Source organism: Poecilia reticulata, chromosome 16, assembly GCF_904066995.2.
Source record: "Poecilia reticulata chromosome 16, P_reticulata-male-v2, whole genome shotgun sequence".
NCBI lineage: Eukaryota > Metazoa > Chordata > Actinopteri > Cyprinodontiformes > Poeciliidae > Poecilia > Poecilia reticulata.
In genome coordinates, this window is record NC_088845.1 from 32,509,802 (window position 1) to 32,528,281 (window position 18,480).

At 40.5% G+C, this 18,480-nt stretch overlaps 1 protein-coding gene across 4 annotated transcripts in view; it reads left to right on the plus strand.

The window, feature by feature from the left end:
* The window catches only part of ascc3 (activating signal cointegrator 1 complex subunit 3), a 368,031-nt gene that overhangs the window by 92,322 nt on the left and 257,229 nt on the right, over positions 1–18,480 (plus strand). For all 4 annotated transcript variants that reach the window (XM_008432857.3, XM_008432855.2, XM_081597178.1 and 1 more), the window contains 2 exons: positions 16,332–16,535; positions 17,395–17,535. In XM_008432857.3, coding sequence (XP_008431079.2) covers positions 16,332–16,535; positions 17,395–17,535 — 345 coding nt within the window. The remainder of the gene's footprint in view (positions 1–16,331; positions 16,536–17,394; positions 17,536–18,480) is intronic.

Below are 18,480 nucleotides of genomic sequence, written 5' to 3' on the forward strand. Positions count from 1 at the left end.
TGATCACCTGGTTAGACACAGTCCTTCAGTCTCACAGACTGTGGTCTGTTTCTGAGGTAGTCATAGATCCAGGTGATTGTTGAGAACTTCGCCTGTGTCTTTTGGAATTTCTCACAGAGCAGATCAGGCTGAATTGTGTTAAGTGCGCTGGAGAAATCAAAAAACTTGATCCTCACTGTGCCGCCTGCTGTGATCAGATGATAGTGGGTTTGTTGAAGAAGGTGTATGATGGCATCATCAACTACTGCAGTTTGCTTATTGCTTCACAGTGATAAGCAAACTGCAGGGGGTCCTTAAATGTCATTCTCTGCTAATTCAGGAGGACCAGCATGAGCCTCTCCAGGGCCTTCATGATGTGGGATGTCAGGGCAACAGGTCTATAGTCATTGATGACTGATGGGTGAGTTTTCTTTGGTACCGGAACCAGGCAGGATGTCTTCTGTAACAGTTCGACCTTCTCTTGGGTCAAGCTAATGTTAAAGAGGTGCTGCAGAATCCCACAGAGCTGCTCTGCACAGGACTTCAGTGCTCTGGGGCTGACACCATCCGGACCTGCAGCCTTGTTCCAGTTAAGTCTCTCCAACTAATGTCTAGATACAGAAATATGGGAAGGGGGAGGCAAAGGGAGCAGTAGCATCTCCTGATTTGGTTGAAGACAAACTTGTGGAAGCAGAAGAGTCCATGACTGATGTGAAAGGATGTCTGAGGTGTAACAGGAAAGGAGTGGGTCAGAGGAAGATGGGATGTTTGCATTTTAGAGGACAGGAGAGGATGATGATGAGCTTGTTCCAGAACTGAGCCTGTTGAAAAATGTGTTCAGCTTATTTCCTCTATCTAGGCTTCCATCGATCTGATCCTCCTTTTGCTTGAAGTCTGTGATCTTCTTCACCCCTGACCACATATTTCTGATATTGTTTTTTGTAGTTTATTCTCCTGCTTCTTCCAGTACTTCTCATTAGTCTCTGAGACTAATTCTCATGTACTTCTATGTACTCCTCAATAATACTCTGTCTCGTTCCCTAAAGGCAACGAGCAGCCTTTAGGCTCGTTCCCTAAAGGCTCTTTTTTGCTTGTTTAACAATTCCTTTAGGTCATTGCTGATCTAGGGTTTGTTATTCGGAAAGCATTTCACTGTTCTAGTGGGGATGCTGCAGTCCACATAGAAGTTTGTATAGTCAGTCACACACTCAGTCATGGCACTGATGTTATTTTCATGTGGCTGGCAGAGAGTAGTCCAATCAGTTGCTTCGAACTGAAGCAACTGATTGCCTGGAGGTCCTCTTCTGCTTCTTTTGACCTAACATTCATTTTCCTAACAGGCAGCCTCTTCACCAGGCGTTTGTATTCAGATCAGAGAAAAACAAAATTACGGTCAGATTTCCCCAGAGGAAGTCTTAGTTTGGAGACATATGTATCCTTGACATTAGCATTAAAAAATCCAAAATCTTGTTTTCCCGGATGGAACAGCTGGCAAACTGGTAAAACGTTGGCAGTGTTAAAGAGAGTGAGGCATGATTAAAATCATCAGATATTGCCATAAATGCATTGGGGTGTTGTGTCTATATCTTAGCAACAACAGAACCGATGACATTGCATGCATTATCAGCAACAGCTGAAGGTAGAATGTAAACAGCTGCCAAAATAACATTGGTAAATAATATGGTCTGAAGCTCACTGTCAAGAGTTGAATGTCTGGACTGCAGATACGACACTTCACAGTAACATGTCCTGGATGACATAAACACTGCTAATCCACCTCTCTACTTTTCCTGCTGCTCTTTAAATCTCTGTCTGTCCGTAAAGTTAGGTTGCCGGGCAGACAGATGTTGGAGTAAGGGATACAATCCTGCAGCCATGTCTCCGTAAAAATGATGAGCTAAATCCACTGCATTGTGAATCTCTCTGTTGGGTACAGAGGGATAAATGGAAGATTTAACTTATTTAACTTTAGTAGTTCTTCCATTTAATGGAAGAGCTACTAAACTCTTGGTTATAGAGCCAAGAGCTTTGTAAGGGCCACAGGAACTGTTTTGGTTGTCCAAGCTTTATGGGACCAGATTTTCAGATCTCCACGTGGTTACGCACAGTAACTCTGGCTGACTAAGTGGACAAAGCATTCGATGTTGTTTGATGCATTGTGTAACCAGAACAATAATCATAAAAAATAATATAATAAAATAAAACCAGTGTGATGCAGGCGCGTAAACTCCGTCATAGGTTGATCTGCTTAACCACTAGTGCATCTGCCTACCAGGAACCACATACATAAACTTCATTAGCTCAGACACAGGGTCATGTGCCAGGCAGCACGCCAAATGTAATTCTTTGTTCACAAAGATAAATCATTCTCACTGCTCGCTCAATGCGCACCTCTGAAAGCGTGATTACAGGTCATCATAGAGCTGCACAAGCAGAGTAGTGGGTTTTAAACTTGAATCCTACCTGTATGAAAAGTTCTGCAAATAAACATAGGTTCTCACAGGGGGTTGATGTAAAAAAAGGGTAGAGTGCCTTCTCCGGGTCGGGGGTGTCCTGCCCCAAGTGGAGGAGTTTAAGTATCTGGGGATCTTGTTCACGAATGAGGGAAGAAGGGAGCGGGAGATCGACAGGCGGATTGGTGCAGCATCTGAAGTGAAGCGGGCGCTGTACTTAGTCCATTGTGGTGAAGAGAGAGATGAGCCAGAAAGCGAAGCTCTCAATTTACCGGTCGATCTATGTTCCTACCCTCATCTACGTTCATAAGCTTTGGGTCATGATCGAAAGAACGAGATCACGGATACAAGCGACCAAAATGGGTTTCCTCCGCAGGGTGGCAGGGCTCTCACTTAGAGATAGGATGAGAAGCTCGGTCATCCGGGAGGGACTCAGAGTAGAACTGCTGCTCCTTCACGTCGAGAGGAGCCAATTGAGGTGGCTCGGGCATCTGGTAAGGATGCCTCCTGGACGCCTCCCTGGTGAGGTGTTCCGGGCACGTTCCACCGGGAGGAGGCCCCGGGGAAGACCCAGGACATGCTGGAGGGACTATGTCTCTCGGCTGGCCTGGGAACTCCTTGGGATTCCCCCGGAGGAGCTGGAAGAAGTGGCTGGGAAGAGGGAAGTCTGGGTCTCCCTTCTGAAGCTGCTGCCCCTGCGACCCGACCCCGGATAAGCGGAAGAATTTTAATTAGAATTTAAAGTTCATTGATGTGTGTTCTTCCATTATTGTGCCATTAACATTATATTACTTGAAATGATCTTAAAACAAAAATATTGTTTATTGCAATGGCCTCTGGGGCAAGCAAAATTTGTTATCATGACAGGCCTTACTTTGGGGTAAAATTAAAGTTTAATCTCCTGATTTTCATACAATGATACTTCTACCCATGTTCTTTTCTCATCAAACAGACCCATACAAAGCTCATTGTTCACTTTCATATTTATGCATTTCTCACACTGCACCTATTAGAAGTCATACCTTCACAATAGTATAAGTTCTGCAAATTAGCTGTATCAAAATAATCAATTTCAGCAGGTTACTGTTTTATTGAAAAAACCTGTGCTTTCTAATAGTTGTAAAATTAGTATTCATTAATCTACCAATTTAGAAATAATTTTAAAAGAATTCAAATATGTTATTTCTTTCCAGCCTCCTATCATTCCTTTGCTAAATGCAATGCCTACTTTTTATTATACTTGATTAAAAAAATAAGAATCAAGAGCTAAACTTAAAACACGTATTTGTGAATATATAACTGGCTAAATTGACTTGTTGTCGAGCTGGTTTTTCTTTTACTGCATGTTTTCCTGCATGGCTTTTTTAATACATAAGAAGACAAACCCCCAGTGTTGGCTTTGAAAATCCTAAATTAGCTGGTGAAGTTGATAGCTGTGAGATGGGAGCTTTTTGGTCTGACAAAGCCCTCTGCTATTTCAGCAAGAGCTTGTTGATGAAGTGATAGATTACCTGACTGTTAGCTATCTAACAGCTAACAGTCCCCAACTCTGTGTCTCCCCTTTTTTTGCCCTCTCCTCTTGTTCCTCCTGCTGTTGCTCTGTTGGGAAATGAATGAGCCTTCTGTTTGCTGCATCTGTCAAATTCCACTATGCATCTGCTTCGAATGGTTGTTGTGCTTGCATGTGCACATGGATCTGCAGGCTTGGGATTTTGTTTTGTGTGTGTGCTTGGCAGTGTGTTTGGCCAGGTCATTTAGTACTCTGCATGCAAGCTTGGAACTGGCTGATAAGCTGTCTGCAAAAACTGGCAATTAAAACCTGATCAGGCTGTCAATTCAAATGGAATGAAATGGAACCAGAAAGTAATTAAAAGGATGGCATGAAAAATACAACAATTATATCTCTTAGCTTCCCATTACCAATGTGCAGAGGAATTTAATTAGTTTTGGAGCTAATGGTGATTCTTACTGTAATCACACCACAGCACAAAATAGCTGCCAGTCCACAAGATAAATATCCCTGTTGCCTTCTTTAGGTCCATACTGTACATGCAGTCTGGGCATCTTGGTTACCTGTTTAATTTACACAGAGGAAAGCCAGTAGACCAAACTTGTGTTTAATTATTGCTGTTGAATAATCATTTAAATCTTTGTGGGTCCAATTAGTGTGTTTTAAGTGCCTGGTGGATTGGCAGGATATTCCCAGTACTCCCAGTTTGCCCATATGGCCATAGGCTGTGTATCCACTGTTTAATGAGCATGTTTGTTTTCTTTCAGCATTCACCCAAGTAGGGGTGATGGACACCTTCTTAAGCCAGAGATTTCCTTATTAACTTCATAGTAAAGAAAATTCAATGTCCTCTTTAACTCAGATGAGATTTTGAGACCGCTTCTACCTCAGTATCAAAAATCTGCTCTCATTAAAAAAAAATGTTATTTAATTCTGCTACATAAAGGTAGACCACAGATATCAGTGGTCTAGTTCTAGCCAGCTGGGCTCTGTTTTTTGTAATACAAGTTTTGTCTTCAAATAAGAATTCCTTTCAGCTAGTCTGTAGCATTTATATGCAACAATGTCGTCGACTGAATTTGACAAGGTGATTGCTTTTATATAATTTCTTTGTGAGAATTTTCCTCACTAACACCAGATCCCTTGTTAACAAAATAGACGAACTAAGGCTCCTGACCGTTACGGATCGAACTGTCAGGGACAGCTGCATAGTCATGACTACAGAAACCTGGCTTCATTCAGGAATCCCGGACTCAGCCATTAAGCTAATAGGCTATACAACACGGGGTTTTGATAGGACTGCGGATTCTGGTAAGAGCTGAGGGGGCAGAGTCTGTGTGTGTATCAACAACACCTGGTGTACAGACACTGTGACTGTGGACAGCCAGTGCACCTCTGACTTGGAGTATATGACTCTGAAATGCAGACCTTTCTACCTTCCCAGAGATTTCACTGTAATAATGATCACTGTCGTTTACATTCCACGCTCTGCCAATGCAAATTCGGCCCTCAGAATACTGTATAACAGCGTTAATAACCAACAGAGCCACTATCCAGATGCAATTTTCATTATTGCTGGAGATTTTAATCATGTCATTTAAAAGGTAGTGCTCCCCAAATTCTATCAACATGTAAAGTGCGCTACCAGAGGACTCGACACATTGGATAAGGTCTACTCCAACATCAAATGGGGTTATAGAGCCAAGCAGTTACCTCACCTGATGCAGTCTGACCACATGTCACAGTTTTTGATTCCTGCATATTCCACCCTGAGGAAATCTGAAGGTTCCAGAATGGACCCCCATACCTCTTCATCCATCAACATCAGTACTGGCTCTCCTCAAGGCTGTGTGCTGAGCCCTCTGCTCTTTGCGCTGTACACACACGATTGCTTTTCAGTCCATCAAAATACCACCCTCGTTAAATTTGCAGACGATACAACTGTAGTGGGCCTCATCTCGGGACGATGAGTCTGCCTACAGGAACGAGGTGGAGCGACTGACAGCTTGTTACACTGACAACAACCTCATCCTAAACACAGCCAAGACCAAGGAGATCATTGTGGATTTTAGGAGAAGGAAAAGAGACATTGAATCACTAAACATCTGCGGAGAGCCTGTGGAGAGGGTGTCAAACTTCAGTTTCCTGGGAGTTCACATCATGGATAACCTGGCCTGGGATGTAAATACAGCAGAACTGGTAAAAAAGGCCCAGCAGAGACTCTATTTCCTGAGAGTCCTGAGGAGGAACAATATTTCTCAACAACTGCTGGTGTCCTTCTATCAATGCTCTATTGAAACCATTATCTGCTAATGTCTCTGTGTGTGGTTCCCCAGCTGCACAGCAGCACAGAGGAAGACTCTCTAGAGCAGTGATCCCCAAACTATGCCTCCACATTAGGTCCGGCACCCTGAACAATACCAGAGAGCATTTAGCTTTTTTTTTCATATACCGTATTTTCCGGACTATAAGCCGCTACTTTTTTCCTAAGCTTCAAACCATGCAGCTTATAGCCCGGTGCGGTTTATATGTGGATTTTTCTTCAACCACCAGGGGGCTCTTTAGTAGGAAGTGAATCATTGGAAGTCAAAATTGGAAATAAAAGAAGAAAGCACCCATAAAAACGGAATTAGGTTTTAATAGGGAATTGAAATTTGAGAATGTTGTTGTCATGTTGTGGTTTAATTTTCTAACCCACATGCAGATCCACTCCAGAAACCGAGAATGATTTAAGTGATTTATTGCAACAAGTTGGGAAAGAAACACAGGTAAACGGTCTGAGTGCGTCGGGACTGGAACTTGGGTCAACTGAAGGAGAAAGAGACGGTAAGTTTGAGGTCGTCTGAAATTTGGAGACGGTGCTGGTGGCAAGCTTACCTCCAATCGGGAGGGGAAAGGGCTGGGGGGAAATCCTGGGGAATCCGGAGTTTGTTTGAGGTGCGGAGGACTGCGGGCTGCGGCAGCGTTGGAGGATGGACAGGTAAGTTCGGGAGCTGGAACTGTTGCGCTGGGAGGGAGGCTGCCGATCTGTAGGTCCAGAAGGGTCTTGACAGAATCTGCTTTCTCCAGCACGTCTCAGGACAAACAGCTGTAACAGGTCAGAGACACAAAGGATCAGGATCTAGGAAGGGATCAGAAAGGTTTGACCTGAGGTGAGCCTGTATCATCACTGGCTAACAATCTGGCAGAGAAGTGTCGGCAGCCTCCTCTAGTTATACAGCTCCTGATGGCAGGAGTCCCTGGCTTCATTAATATATTCAAAACCAAAGCAGCACAAACGAAAATTTTAGCTGCACAAACCAGCACAAACATAGCTGAGTTGATTGACACCCATTTTGTCTGATTTGAAGAAGGTGGGGGGGTGGTTGACCTTGGGTGACCTCTAGAAACATTTCTTTATATCTTTAAAATGATAGCGGCACAAACGAAAAATTTTGCTGCACAAACCAGCACAAACGTAGCACAAACGTTTGACACCAATTTTGTCTGATTTGAAGAAGGTGGGGGGGCCAACTTCACTCAGGTTGAGACCAGCACGTCCTCTGGATCACTTAAAGCGATCGTAACTAAAGAACAACAACAACAAAAATCAACAAAACGTGTTCAAATTAATGACCCAACAACAATAATAATCTCAACGATTATTGTTTCAACAAGGTGTTTGTAATTCTGTGCGTTTCGGTTCCATTACCAAAATAACTAGCAGAGCAGGAGTTTAACTAATCAACCACCGCTGTGTTCAGGGAGGCTTATTAATAATCGCAAAATAAATATCAAGCCTGAAAATCTAATATCTTAACGGACTGAATGTTACGTTTTTTAAAGTAATCTCTGCTGGGCTTGAGGTGCGCAGGCGGTTGCCATGGCAACGGGTGTGCTTAAATGACAGAGACGGAAAGTAAAAAGGTGCGAGTGGTTTAGAGTTGATCACCTGTTCAGGTTGTTTTACCTTTGTTTACCTTTCTCATGGCGCTTTTCAGCCGCTGTAATTTCTGAACATTCAATAAACGACAAACTTGGACTAATTACCTCGTTCTTTGTGACTATAAGGCCTTCACAACAAACATGAAACATGGTAAATATGTTTCACGAAGTATTTAACAAACAAATGGCTTCTACCGCGATAATTATGTGAAATTAAATTAATTGTCTAATATTAAAAATAATAGTTTGGTGCTGTCGGGCTTCGAGTCTGAGAGGCTTTTCCTTTATCAAACTATTTTTTGCTTCTTATTTAGTGGAAATATTGATGTTGATTATACATTCTCCAAAATAATAACCTTTTTCAACCTTTATAACTCCACTGTTGAAAATGAGAAGCTAACATTCACAAATGACATTGAAATAAAATCCAGTCCAACATCTGGTTTGAGGTGATTCCTCTGGAACCTTTTGGAGGAAAAATATCCCAACTTCAGAAGATGTGCTTTTAACCTAACAGAGCTCTGTGGTTCCTCCTATCAGTATGAGAGTCGGGGTGAGGAGGCGCCATGTTAGGAAGAGAAGTGGAAGCTGCAGGATCTTCAGAACAAACAGGTCATGATGCTAAGCTACTGATTATCTCTCTGTCTGGACACAGGATCAATAGAACCAGTTTAAAAGCTAAAATGAATGATTATATGCCAGACATGGAAAACTGGGATCCACTCCATGCCATGATGTTCAGGATTTAGGTCTCATAGCATCTCAAGGTGTCAACATTGCAGCCAGTGGGCTGTGAGAAAATACAGCTTTATTTTGTAACAATTCAAGAGCTACCCAGCTTTTATCGCTTCGCAAAAAAAAAACAATCGGCACAGAAACTCCAAAGCACATAAAGAAGCAATGTATATATATATATATAGTTATTGTTGTCATAGTACCTCCAAGAATTCAAAACTACTTTCACCCCTGTGTATAATAGGATACATTTATTGACCAACTGATTTATCGACCAATTGATTTCTGGGTGCCGATTCCCTTAATTTTGGGGGAGAGTTGTTCGGCTGATACTTACATGTGAAGCCCATCTTATCCCCTAATCTTATCTTCGTCAAAGTTTTTATAAATCTGTCCTCTTCTGCTCTACAGTGAGAGGTGTGACTGACAGACCATCCCACCAGGTCAGGTCTGCATGTTTACAGTTAACAATATCATCCCCACTGTTGCAACTCAGTGACTTTCTTGCTATATTTAGTAACATTTCAGACAAAAGAAAAATAATATCAGCCAAAATCAAAATCGGCAGGTCAGGCTTTTTAAAGATCAGGAACCAGGGATCGGCCAGAAAACTGCAGTCGGTGCAGCCCTACACACATATTCATGACATTCTTTGATTAAATTACTTTCTCTTAAGCGTTACTCCAATAGCGAAAAGTGTTATTTATACCAGGTGAGTCTTTCTCCTCTGAGAATGTAGACCAGTACCGGTACTGGACTGATTCTGAGCCTTCAAATGATTTTAACAGAAGTTTCACATAACTTAGAAGTTGATGTAAAAATAATGTTTGTTTTATCCACAAAATGATTATGCTCAGCGGCAAACAACATATCCCCAACTACAACATAGAGCAGTTCATTGATGTAGCAGCTATGTAGCCTGACGTATAAACATTTTGCTAGACAATGTCAAAACATTGAGAAATTATAATTATTGCTATCAAACCTTATCAATCTTTGCGTTTTGAATCCAAAAATATCTCAGAAATATATAGAGCCAACCATGAAAATCAACTCATTTAAAGTTTAAAATCAGTTTCACACAAACATAAAGACCCTAGCATAAATATTTTTCTGTTGAACTGGACAGTTCAAGCTAATTTTCTATTGGCAGCTTTACAAATCTCTTACATTACAAAGACATATTAAGACAGACCTTTATCTTGGCTTTTTTTCTATTCTTCGTCTTTCTTTTCTCCCTCCCTGAAGGATAAGTCCTTTTTTGAGACATTGTTTTGCTTACTTAACTTCTGACCAGAGCTTTGGATGTTTGGATTCTCTGCTCATTGCACTGCAGCTCATGATACCGGCGACGCGTGCGGTACCTACCACGGCCACCAGGGGGCCTCAAGAGCATTTTTTTTTCTTTTCATCCATTTCTACATATATTATCAAATATATATTATTGTAAAAACAAATCACTTTATATTGAAATTGTGTGTTTCTGATATTATAATGACATGGGAATCATTAATAAAAAGAAAAAAAAAAACGTCTCCACTGAGGGGGCTTCTTGGTAGCCCTGGGGCCCTAAGCGGCTGCTTAGTTTGCTTATGCCTTGGGCCATCCCTGGCTCTATGCCATGAACGAGAGGACTCAAGTTTGTCAGTGAGAGCTGTTCTTTGTTTTTTATGACTTTGCTTGCTTACCTTCACATGTAATTTTTTCCACCAAAAATTCCCCTTTGTAAATTGTATGTATTTTTATGATCTTAATTTTATTTTCTTGTATCTTTATCTTCAAATTGTTGTTCCTAAAGAAACATAATAACTTTGGGAAAGTTTATTTGTTTGGGGCAGTATGCCTTTTCATTGAAGGCTTCAAATAGAGGGGACAGTAATTTATCTGGAAATTTCTTGTAAAGTTCAGTTGGTAGACCATTGGGGCTAGGAGCTTTACCAGATTTCATGTGGGTTGCAGCCATTTTAAGTTATTGAATACTCAGCTTTTCATCCAAATTGTTGTTGCTCTTTTCTGACAGGGTTGTAAATTGAAGTTGGTCCAGAAACTGCTTCTGTTTATTTGTGTTGTCTGGAATGCTGGGATGTATGTAAGTTTTCATAATATTTTGGAAAAGCATAATTTATGCTTTTTGTACAATTACTGTCTGCTGCTCAGGACAGTGAGTGGCTGCAGACTACACCACTTCAACCTGCAGTTTTAGTTCAGTGATGTGCAACAGACATAACAATAAATTGTATCTAGCAGGTGTATGATTTTGCTGCAGTAGAGCAAATCAAAAACAAAACCACAACAGTTTCTTACTTCATCTTGGCACAGTGTCAACCTATACAGTCTTAGAGCTAGGAGGAAGGTGAGCCATTTCTTGGGCTGGGTTGACTCTCTAAGGCAATGTTTTTTAACCACTGTTCCGCGGCACACTAGTGTGCCGTGAGTAATCGTCAAGTGTGCCGTGGAAATTATTCAATTTCACCTACGATACAGTATTTTTCTGACTATAAGCTGCTACTTTTTTTCTAAGCTTTTAACCATGCGGATTGTAGCCCGCTGTGGCTTTGCTGTGTATTTTTCTTCAACCACCAGGGGGCTCTCTAGCAGGAAGTGAATCATTAGAAGTCAAAATTGTAAATCAAAAGAAGAACGTGCTAATTTTCAACCTGTTCAGGGGTATTTTTAAGCAGCAGGCACGATGGAGAAATGTTTTCAAACTCATATCATGCAGCTTTTAAGTTGAGGGCTGTCGATCTGGCACTACAGGAGGGAAATAGTGCCGCTGCATTTAAGCTCGGTGTGAACGAAACCATGGTTTGGCTTTGGAGACGGAGTGCTGCGTCCTTAATATATGCAGCAGATTTATTAGGACGCCGCCCTCTGCTGGGTCCTTATGGAAAATTGAGAGCAGCTTCCAGTTTTTTGTTGTTTTTTTTTAATTGAAGGTGCTAGTATGGTTCTCTCTATAGTCCGAAAAATACGGTAATTGATTTTAAAAGATTTTTTGAAAATGAATTATCTGCAAATAATGCCATCTTTGAGTGTCTGCTGTAGCAGTGACTAGCGGTGTAATCATGTTATTTTCTTACCACTAGATGGCAGTAGGTACAGAGCATTTTACATTACAACAAGAGAATTAGTGATGCATGAATGTTACAGGTAGCGGTGAGAGCATTGAATCTAGCAAGACTGACGACAGTGATGGAAAAGACAGTGAAGCTCAGCAGTAGTTGGGTTGGAAAGAACATGGGTCCATTTCCCACAACATGTCTGTGTGAAATGAGCTTCTCAAGCCTGGCTACTATAAAAACTAAAACCAGAAAGAGACTGAGAGCTGTGGAGGAAGAGCTTTGTCTTTCTTCAATTTCTTCAATGTAAAATGTGATAAAAATGCATTTTTTTGTGTTTATTTGATTGCTATTCAAGACACTTTGATAAGGATGACTATATATGTAATATAGGCGGCTACAGAGTATCTTTGTTTCCATTTTTGGTGGGTGGTGTGCCTCGAGATTTTTTCAATTAAAATAACGTACCTTGGGTCAAAAAGGTTGAAAAACACTGCTCTAAGGTATTAAAAAAGCTTCAGTTACACGCACTTTGACATGTCAATTGATGCTAATGCTATGAGCATTTTTTGTTTGCTGTTTTTAAGACTTGTGAACAATATTGCTTTCAATGTTATGGCCGTGTCTGGGTAAACTGCAGTGGTGGACTTTACGTTTAAAATAGGGACAGAACATAATTTCCAGCTATCAGGGGAGCACAATGCTTATCCTCCCTGGGAAATTTGACTCTTGGGCTTTGGACAGGAAGTTCCAACCTTTTGCTGAAACCTTTTGCTGTGCAATGTTATAACATTGTGGCTTCTATATTATGTATGGTTTGGGATGAGCTGCAATGGACTGGCAACCTTTCCAGGGTGTACCCTGCCTCTCGCTTGTTGACAGGTGGAGATAGGCACCAGCAGCCCCCCCGACCCTAACTGGATAAATGTGTAAGAAGATGGACGGACGGACGGACAGTAGGGATGAGGAAGTGCAGCAATTTAGGTTTTGTCTGCACTAATAAAAGTGTTACTGACCTATTCATATATTTAACCTCATGAATGGTCTTAAGATTTCCATCATGACAACAGCACCAGGATTCAGCTAAATGAGCTGCTTCCTGGGTCAGAGCTTAGAGAAAGTATGAAGTACTTTGTCATGTACAGGAAGTGATTTTAGCAGAACTGTTATTTATCTTTATTGAAAGAGGTCACCTGATGTAGAAGCCAGATTCAGAATTTGCTGGAGGGACTGTGCATCTCCTCTAGCTTAAGAATGCCTCGTTATCTCCCATGTAGAGGTAAGGAGTGGCAGTTGGAGAAGAACTTTATTAGAGTGAACTCTAATAAAGTTACTCTTTGATACATTAATAACCTCTTCCTTCCTGCTGGTCTCCAGGACCAACGTCCGAACAGAACACAGCATTTTCTTGCCTGACATAGACTCTTTATTTCTTTCTTTCTGTGAGTGCTGGAATGAAGTGAAGGAAAGAGGAAAGTGATGACATACTTCTAATGAATCCTTGAATAAATAATACTGCTGTCTATGCTTAGGGCATCCTGAATCAGCATTGTTATGGGAAAAGAAGGAACACAGAAGGAAATAACCGTTTTATGAAAAAGGAAAAAAATGTTTAGCAGTTTATTGTCTTTCTGAATCTAGCTGTAATTTGTGTTCAGTCAAAAAAAAGACTAAATATGCTTTTACTTTAATATAAATACATAAACCTTTATTTAACATTTCAAATGAAATATCCATGTTTATTATTACAAAATAAACAATAAGGATATAAACAGTGACGTATAAAATGTTGAGTAATATGCTCAAATTTGCATGAACATTGGCCCATATATTACAGAAATCTAAGGTTTCCAATTTCTGAAGTCTATTTCTTTAAATGCAAAAGCAATCTTCTCAACTAAGAGTAAAATTATTACTCAAGTAAAAGAAAAAAGTACAGTGCAGTAAAATTACTCTTAAGTAAAAAATTTTCACAAAATATTACTCAAGTAAATGCTGGTTACATTATAAAGTGTTCGCTGCAAATCCACAGTTACACCGAGAGCTGCCAGTCAATATGATTGACGAGTGCTATCCATTGCTGCATCTTTCCTCGTTAAAATAAAATGACAAGCTTTGCAAGCACAAACAGACAAGGTTTTGACTCGTCTGTTTGTGCAGCCGACCGGTTACCTTCGTACTGACTAACATATGGTAGTTTGCTATGATAAACACTGCCAATATTGTTGAAGTCAGTTCATCTAGATATGGGATCTGCACTTTCTGACATATTGCGATCACCAATTGGTCAGTCGCTGACAAATGCCCTGGAATGATTGAGGGAGAAATGCTCCACGTCTGCATGGGGGCGGAGCCGGCATCATGTCAATTGTTTCCCAGAAGTGATGATACGCATAGACAAAGTTCAACAATTTTATGGGAAGGAGAAAAAACAGTAATAATAGGGAAAATAATAGAAATATCATCCAGAATGAAAAAAGCCAGAATGAAAGAACAAAAGGATTTGGGAAATAAGATCAAATAATTGGAAAGGGAGCATGCAATTGGAAAGCTCTACCTGCAATGGTAGAGCTTAAAATGGCAAAATATCTTTTGTTTTGTTACCGTAGTAACAATCTGATGCTATGAGTTTAATCTTTGAGTTTGAGCTCTGTTTGTTCACAAATACAAATTACTAAACTGCAAATATAACTGATTGCTTTTTAGGTTGGCCATTTAAACTACTACTCCTCTCCCAGATTTCACTAAATCTACGAAATTATTAGAGGTGCTGATGTTTTGAGCAACAAAAGGGGCCCCAAGTCAAATTCTGCTCAAGGTCTCATATAGCCTTTGACCGGCTCTGCATGACCCGTTGCACTGCGCAACAAACGGGAGATTTAATTAAATGCCACTAATCTGACTTTAGTAGCTCTTCCATTTCGTGTCTGTTGAGTTTTTAATAAGGGCCACAGAAACTGTTGCTCAAGTTTAAGGGACGACTTTCTCAGATCTTCGTGCAGCCGTGCACATTAACTCTGTCTGACTAAATGGACAAAGCATTTGATATGGTTTGATGCATCGTGTAACCGGAAAAATAATATAAAAATATTAATAAAATAATATAAAACCAGTATGAAGCGCGACTACGAGGCGAGCGCGAAAGCTCCTCACCGGACTGAACTTGCATGATGAGGTTAGCGCTGGTTTGTTTGCCACTAAAGCTCCGGCCAACCGGACACGCATACATAAACTTCATCAGCGCAGACAGAGCATGGCGCTGGGTAGCGTGTTGAGACAAATTCTGTCTACAAATATAAATCATTCTCATCGCTCGCTCAACGCACGTCTGACATGCAGAAGTGCCAGCGGTGTAATTGGTCGGGCTTTAAACACATAAACAATAAACCTATCTTCTATAAACATATATTTTAGGACTAAATCTGTTCCGCCAGTGAAACGCTCAGATCAACAGATAAATCCGGCTTAAAAAAAAGAAGCGATTTATTTTTTTTCCCTAAAAACATAAACAAGAAAGGCTTAGCCTTGCGGTGGGGGTAGTAAAGCATGGCGGGCCACCAGGCCTATAACACACTGGAGGAAACCCTTATATCTGTTTGATAGTGCTGAAAGCTTGAACTGTCTCGCATTGGTGAACAACTCCTAAATGGTTTTGTTATCTAAAATTCTATAAAAGTACCAAATATTTATATTGTCATGTGCAACGTGAAGATCTTGTTTTGTTAATCAATGACATCTCATTTGTCTTTATTTATCATATAATATAAAGTATAGTTAGTATTGAAATCTTATAATCTCTTCAGGAAAAGTGTCTGAGTGGTACACGTGTTTTCCATAATGAAATGAAGGAACCTTGTTTGCTTGTGTTTTTACAGTATTGTGTGTGTGTGCGTGTGTGTGTAGGGGTGTGTGTGTGTGTGTGCGTGCGTGTGTGTGTGTGTGTGGCATTCTGTGCTCATCAGAGGCAGGGTAAGATTGAGGGCCATCACCCACACTCTGTTGCCATCGTGAAGCCAAATGGAGGGCAGTTTGAGTGACAGCTGATCCCAACATATACACTTTTCTTCTCTGTGCTTTTTGATGCCCCACTCATTGCACAGTCACCTCAGACACACTTTGGCTCAGACAGTGACACTGTCATAGATCACTTGCCCGCATTTTACTTCAGCAGAATCGCTATGGTAGACTCTACAGGGTGGGTTTATCGCTGAATGGTGGCTGGCTATATGGGCATTTTCACAAAAATGTTGATCCTGGCCCAGATCTAGTTGCCAATGGAAACTAGCTAAACACCACTCAGCTGTGTGAGTGACTACGTCAGTCATTGATCCCTGTATTTTTTTTTTTTTTTTGGGACATTCCCTGCTCATTCCCCGTTTAACATTATATTTGAGATTTAAAAAATTATTTTAGTATTTGAAAGTGGAAGAAATTAATTTACATTTAAATTAAGAAGTTACATTAAACTGATCTGTGGAAACTGCTCAGCAAAGACATGTTTTTCACTTTTAGTGACAGCTGAAGGTTTGATAGGAAAAATAACTATATTGATCTTACTTTTTCCTAATTGAATGTTCCATCATCATGATAGTCGTCATCTTTAAAGTAAATTATTTTTCTTTCTGAGTCACATAACTTCTATTAATCCTTCTGCTAAATTTTCATGCTCAGGTCGGACAGTTGGTGTTCAAGGGAATGGAGCGTCTGAACAGGATCCAGTCTCTAGTATTTGAGACAGCCTACAACACCAATGAAAACCTTTTGATCTGCGCTCCAACTGGTGCTGGCAAGACCAACATCGCCATGCTGACAGTCCTGCATGAGATCCGTCAGCACCTACAGCCTGGTGGCGTTATCAAAAAGGATGAATTTAAGGTCTGACCCTCATATTGCTTACCAAGCAATATCTTGCTTGGTAAAACATCAGCAAGATATTGTTTTAGTTTTTCTCTTAGGATGATTTCTCATTTGGTGTTGTTGTGATTTAGGAGTTGACTGAACTAACTGTTTCAGGTGTAAGATGTCACTACAGTAGGCGGGAATGGTGGGGTCAGAAGTGAACTCTTAATTCCCTAAGTTTCAGAGGAAATTCAGACAAAGTAGAACTAACCCCAAATTTTGGCTAATATCTTTCTATCCAACTAATTTAATACAAACAATCCATTTCAACACAATGGTGAGCATTATGTATTACTTCAGCCCAGCTCAGTCTTATTACATTTAAATCTAATAAAGTACAGCCCAAATAATATTTGATATAGGTGAGGTTTTGTTATTTTCTACAACATAGATTCTTAGTTCAGAAAGCTGCACAATAAATTAACAATTTCCATGTTAGTTGGGTCTGTAACGATAAAGTTAGTGACTATAAAACTTATGTTTTCACAGAAACCCACAGTGTTGGACCTCTAAAATATTTTACCATTTATATTTTTTATTCAAACACATCCAACAGTTTTGTTCTTCATCTTTAGATCTTACACTCTTATTACATAGTCACTTTTCATACATCAATCATTAAACTTTCCTCATGCAAGCAGCTGTTTTAGTATTTCTCCATGAACTGTGATTTGTACCGGTTGCCAGGGAACAAATGATCCTACCTCTCTTTGCTCAATTATCACCACAGTGTCCTTCCAACTTCTACCTCCATTTTCTACCTTGCTCACCTTAGCACTCCTACATGTATCCTATTTATTTCCACACTTCTCTCTCTCCTTTCCTCTCTTTGCAGATAGTATATGTGGCTCCAATGAAGGCCTTGGCAGCTGAGATGACTAATTACTTCAGTAAGCGATTGGAACCCCTGGGCATCATTGTTAAAGAACTCACCGGAGACATGCAGTTAACCAAAGGAGAGATCCTTCGAACACAGGTAAATACACTGTCATAGACCCACATAGGTTCAGACCATGTGTTTGACTTTTTCCTTGGCTGTTATTTAAACAAACCACTACACAGAATAACCAGAAAGAAAAGCCTGCTTCATGAAAGCATGGGCAGCTGAAGTTGCTCTGAAAGCTTGGACACTGTAACACTATATGACTTATCAGGTGGACAATGAATTTATGATTGCTTCTTCGGTAAAGATGTAAAAATATTTTAAAAAATGCATATTAAAATTGTAAAGTGTCAGTGACAATGTTTGAATTATGCATTAATTATAAATTGATCTTATTTCATTCACATAGTTGATTTTTTTAGAAGTCAAATGCTAGTTGAATGCAAATATGTTAATTTTAAGCTTAGCTCTGTGTTGCGCTAACTGGATATCTGGTGGTGTGAACCCTTTACAGGATGTGACGCAATGAACAATATCCAGTCTGCTACCAACTTAAGCAAGCTGTTTGTTTTTCTTCATTATGGCCATTTGCCTCAGTATGCTGTGATAAATGCCAAAACGTCATATAGCTGCTGTAAGGACACTCAGTGGGGACCCAGAAATTCAACCACACACAGGAGTACGCAAAGAAAAAAACAAGTTTAAATTTATTTTCAGATACTGGTTGCTGCTCAGGAAGAGGTTGTCAAACACACACTAAGGAGAGAGGGGAGAAGGCTGGTGATGCACAGCTAAAGGAGGGGCATCATTGAAATGCTCAACTTAGCTGACCTGTAGAGCAGTGGACGGGTGGAGAAGAGGAACTGAGGGTTTGACGACAGGAAACCAATTAGAACAGGCTTCTGTGGAAGCAATGAAGATCTCCACAATGAGATCCAAAACGCAATGCCCAGGGACTTTGTCGATAATCAGGCAGAGGTACACAGGAGGACAGAGAGAGCAAACTTAGCTTGAGGGGCAGGCGATACTCGGTGGTTA